General features: G+C 37.9%; 1 protein-coding gene across 1 annotated transcript; it reads right to left on the bottom strand.

The window, feature by feature from the left end:
• Positions 1-3,275: 3,275 nt before the first annotated feature.
• LOC126398874 (trace amine-associated receptor 1-like) lies at positions 3,276-5,379 on the bottom strand (the record flags this gene model as incomplete). Its single annotated transcript, XM_050058520.1, is given in 2 exon segments — positions 3,276-3,298; positions 4,554-5,379. Coding segments are annotated over 2 exon segments (849 nt in total), but the record flags the coding sequence as incomplete, so codon positions are not given.
• Between the last annotated feature and the right edge of the window lie 359 nt (positions 5,380-5,738).

Below are 5,738 nucleotides of genomic sequence, written 5' to 3'. Positions count from 1 at the left end.
TTCCCCAAAATTACATTTGAATTAAATTATGAGTGGTCATCAGGAGAGGACAAGGAAAAGGAAAGCCAGGACTCTTCAGTGCAGACCTCCAGGTGTGTTTAAATCCGGCCGTGCCAACATCCAGGTTTGCCAACGTTTCATCAGCCGAACTGGACGAAGTTACACAGTTGCAGATCAATGTAAATACACAGTAGCTTGTGAGTTCCTGGTGTGTGTCAGAGCGATAAATAGAACATCTATCTGTCTATCGCTCTGGCGTGTGTGCTGCGTTGCCTAGCAACAGACTGGGGGAACTGGGGTTTTTTCACGGAGCTACATAACATACTTAAATAATAAAAATCACCTTTTGTTAACATTTCCTTACTCAGCATTGCTGTTTAAGCTGTTGTTGAACTGTTGTATAAAAGCAATATCACACTCGAGTTCGTGACGTTGTACTGTATATCATCACGGCTGTAATTGCCTGCAGCCTCGTGCCATAGTGCCCATGACCGAATCACAGCCGTGACGATATACATTACAACATCACTCCCTCTCGTGAGATATTGCTTAAATATATACATATATATATATGTAAGGGATAATAGTGAGCTGGTGACTGTTGAAAAATAACTCCTGACAGGGGAAGAGGGTGGGAGTGGATGAACCCAGTTAAAGAGTACCCGCCTGGACGGGACGCTCTAAAACTAAGGCGAGCGCGCCCACAAGGAGGCAGGGATCATTTCATTGGTCAACAGTAAATCTGGCATTGGCACGGTTGGGGGATTTTGACAGGGTTGTTACACGAAAAAATCCAAGCGCAAGGCAGAAATTCCACGAGCGCAGAGAAACAGTTTGAGCGCGAGGAGAAAAACCGAAGCTCGAGCAGGAAATCTGTGCGAGCAACATGGTAACTGAGTGTGAGCAACATGGTATCTGAGTGCGAGCACACAGTTTGAGCAGAAACAGAGAAGATCCAAGCGCAAGCAGAGGCTATTTGAGTGCGAGAGCAGGGTTTTTGAACGTGAAATCAATAAATAATGCTTTCAAACTGATAGACCACTCTCTTGAATAAAGATAGGGATAACGCTCCATAAGTGACCAGATTCCTCTGATCTGTAACACTGGAACACAACACAGCAAAGACTGCACTGAAACCATGTAAGGTTTTTATAGTAAGTCTTTTAAGCCAGGCTTGTCCTCATTGGAAGACCACCTGCAAACAGCAAAACAAAGCAAATCTTCCCTCCATTCATGAACTGGTAACAGAACTTGGCATAGCATTGGTACAACAGTACAAGCTAAGTAAAACTGTAACATACATTGATGAGCCATTTTGCAATTTTATTTTTGTGATTTATTTGTACTCAGGTTATTGGCTTTCCCAAAAGTAAAATGATGGTAGTTAGCTCATGTTCCAGAGTCTTACATGCCGCTTAACAACCTTTTTACTGACCGAGCACCTCACTACAACTTGGCTCACACACATATTCTAATTTAGCTTTTACACCTAGCTACACACACAGAGAGTAGACTTCTAGGTTCCACTATCATATGCTCTATTGTTCTTAGACATTGTGAACTCAGGGAGCAAGTCTTTGTGTGTTCACACTGACACCCACAAACATAGACTTTTTGTCTCTCTCTCTTACACACACAAACATACAAACCCACACTCTTATGGTGACACTAGTTCAGATATATTAGGATATATTATATATAGTAGTTTTGCTTGCTTTATTGTGAATTAAGACCTTTGGAATCATGAATGAATGAATCCTCATCCCCTCCTATGTCAAGAACTCCCAAATTCTTCAGTCTTTACTTTTGATATGGTAATTTTGGCTATAGTTATAAATCTAATTATAAATCAAAGTTCCAAAATTATCGTCTAATATATTTTATGAGAATGAATGAATGGATAAATAATTTTTCCCTTTTAGGGAATGGTGCGACATTTAATTAAATATTAATTAAATTGTATAACAATCCTGATTCCAAAAAAGTTGGGTTGCTGTGTAAAATAGAAATAAAAACAGAATGCAATTATAGCTGCTGCACAGCAATGGTCGGGGCCGGGCAATTTTAGGCAAAATTAGGCAATTCTGAGCAACACACACACTAAAACAAAGCATATCACAACATAGAAGTTACATCATATAATTATGGCATGCCCTTCAAATTGTGGATGAGTGGCTGAAGTGATCAGACTCATAATATACAAAGGAAAGAAAAAACTAGAAACAAGAAACAAGAAAGTAAGAATAACATTAGCTGCTAGCAATTATGAACAAACTGGCCTGATCTAGCTTAAAGCTAAACATTATCCATGGTGACAAAGATGAAAACATTTTTTAAAATGTAAAAGTAGCTATTGGATAGACTCTGCATATTGACTGATAGCTAAGCCAAATAAACAGGGAAAAGAGACAAGGGATAACAGGGAAAACAAGTGTTGATAAAGAGTATTTTGTCTCTCCGCGAAACTGCCTGGATCATAATTATTTTAACCTTAGTCTCTAATCCACATAACATGATGCCTGAACATAGGACTTTCACATTAGAATGTCTGTTCTGCCTTAGCTGAGGCTTGAACTCACAACTTCTGAGACTGAGGTCCGTCTTCTATCTCACTGAGCTAATTGGCAAGACAGTAGCTATCCATGCCATGGAAAAGCAAATTTCAAAGTGAAAGTTCCAAAACTGTAGCACATATGGTTGATTTGTTATGAATTTTCAAAGTTTTGAAATTTAGAGGCTTGCTGTAGCGCCACCATCAGGACTATTGTCTTGTGTTTCCAGTTGAGGACATCTGGCATGGGACTGGACCTTTATGAAATGTTTGGGTAGATTTCTCATATGGAAATGTTGCACAAGCTGAAGCTTGAACTCACAATCTTCAACACCAAGAACCATCCTCTAGCTCACTGAGCTAATTGGCAAACAGAAATGTCACATGTATAGCTTCACAAATTGACTAAGCCAGTCGCCTGTGTGCAAGACAGCAACTGTTAGTGTGTAAAGGCAGATTTCAAACAGCTGTCAAAAATTCAGTTATTAAGACAAAAATCCAAAAATACACGAATTGCATCTAGACAGCATGGAGATGTTGGTAATTTGTTTTTAACAATGATTTATTGGCTCCATAAGTGAAANCATCAGGACTATTGGCCTGTTTTTGCAGCTGAGGCAATCTGGCATGGGACTGGACCTTTGTGCAAAGTTTGGTGATTTTTCGCGCATGGGAAGTAGGATTTCCTCGGAAGAAGAAGAAAGAAGAAGAACATGCAGGATAACAATAGGGTCCTGGCAGCTTAGGCTGCCCGGCCCCTAATAAGAGGGGTGGAGTTTGGGAATCAGCAGGCTGGGTTTTTCTTCCGCTATTTCTTGGTCCCCTAAGCAGGATGGGGGGCTTCGGGAGAACATATTAAAGGTGCTTGTATGATAATGATTGTTGGAGTATACATCCATAAAGGTGTTTTTTTTTCTTATCATGAACACATCGATGGGATAGACTGAAACACAGAGAAAATCAGCAACTTATTTTGCTATTTTGCTGCAGTGAAACCTATAATTTTACCCCTTTCCAGTGTACTCTTCATTGTGTTGTGAACAATGCACAACATACTGCTAAAACTTCTAATTTTGATCAGAAAGATGGAGATGCACAAAATCTTATTCAGTACTTTGCAGTTACACACCATGCCTAATAATCCTGGTGTGTACATGTGCACTGATGGACATTAAATAAATTATTCTGGTCTCATTAGCATATTTTGTTTAAGGGAGTAGAATTGATGTTATATCACATTCAAACTGCTATAACAATCCACCATTACACATATACTGTGTACATGTATATATATATATATATATATATATATATATATATGTGTATGTGTGTGTATATAATATGAAGTTGTGAGTGAAAGTATACATACATATTTTTATCTATTTGTATGTACATATATATTGTTGACTTGTTATGAATACATTACCGGGACAGACAGCCACTTTTTACTTTTGCTTTTTACCTATAATGAAAAAAACAAACCAAGAAGTTATCCTTTTTCATCTTCATAGTGCTGTGAACAATACACTTGTTGCTGCTAAAGTTACTGATTTAGATCTTACTGTGAGCGTACTTTGCAGTCACCCTGCCTTAATATCATTCAAAATAATGACTGTTTCTTAATTCCTTTACCATCTGCAGCCAAAATGAAATGATGTTCCTTTTAATTGTGTAGTAAAAGTCAGTCAAAAATTCCTAGTCCTCTTGCATTAAACTTAGAGATGTTGTGTTTCTGAAATACAAACAGTAAATAACACACAATGAAATTATGGATCCTACATTTATTTACAGAGATTCACACAGAATACATACAGTTTGAGGGGCTAATCTGCACACTGAGTTGTATGTACAGATACTGCATATCTAGGACAGTGACAACTTTGATGTAAATATATGCTATAAAGTGGAAAAGAGATGCTAATATTAAGTGTAAAAGTATGTCATTAGATCCATGTCAGCAAGTCAATAATGAGTCAGAAGAGTTTAAAATGAGTAAAATCACCTTGAAATATTTTCCCAGAAATTATCATTTTGAAAGAAGTTCGAAACCAGGTGTAAAAGAAACCATAGACAAATGGATTGAGCATTGAATTTGACCATCCAAGCCATTTAAATGATGCAATCACAGAGGCTGGTATTGCATTGTCAGTCAGAGGATTAAAGGTGAAACAAAGAAAAAAAGGAGTCCAACAGATGAGAAAAACTCCCATAACAATAGCCAGAGTTTTGGTGGCCTTTCTCTCCATCTTACTGATGGTTGCTCCAGACTTAGTGTTCTGACAGGTTGTGTTCTGGATGCTACGTACCTGTCTCTGTGACACCATAAAAATCTGTAGGTAGATGGTGACGATTACAATACCTGGGAGGTAAAACGTTAAAAGAGTTGCCATTGCTAAACTTGCTAAATTTGAATACTGAAACAAAAGACACTTGTTAGATTGTTTTTCATTCAGTCCTCGAATTGTGACACCAATTCCATTTAGAGCAGAAACAGTCCAGCTCACTAGGATCATGATCACAATAACATGGACAGTTATCTTAGTTCTGTACCTCAGAGGCTGACACACTGCATAATATCTATCAACAGAAATAAAGCACAGGTTCAAAACAGAAGATGTGCACAGAAATATATCAAAGCAGCGTCGGACTTTACAGAGCAAACCTTCAAGATGCCAACATGAGCTTACAGCCAGTATTGTGCTAAAAGGCAAAACTACAACACCAACAAGCAGGTCCGCCACAGCCAGAGAGAGGATGAGGTAGTTTGTAGGAGTGTGGAGCTGTTTGAAGTATATGATAGAGATTATTACCAGAAGGTTTCCACACATTATAAGAACTGATAAACAGCCAACAAAGACACATAATACATATGAAGTTATGACTGCTGTTATGCCAGATACATTTGTAGATTCATTACAGAGATCATCAGACCTGTTGAGAAAGAATGTGGTTTCCATGCATAAATGATCTTACTACTGAGGTAACATTTGCCTTACAGATAGAAAATAAAACGCATCAGTAAACGTTTTCTACATACAGATTCAAAGGTTAATTTTAGTGCTCATATNTGCATAAATGATCTTACTACTGAGGTAACATTTGCCTTACAGATAGAAAATAAAACGCATCAGTATAAGTTTTCTACATACAGATTCAAAGGTTGATTTAAGGGCTCATATGTTTCACA

The sequence above is a fragment of the Epinephelus moara genome, chromosome 12 (assembly GCF_006386435.1).
Source record: "Epinephelus moara isolate mb chromosome 12, YSFRI_EMoa_1.0, whole genome shotgun sequence".
Taxonomy (NCBI): Eukaryota; Metazoa; Chordata; class Actinopteri; order Perciformes; family Serranidae; genus Epinephelus; species Epinephelus moara.
The sequence above is the reverse complement of the archived record's forward strand: the minus strand, read 5'-3'. Positions and strand labels throughout refer to the sequence as shown.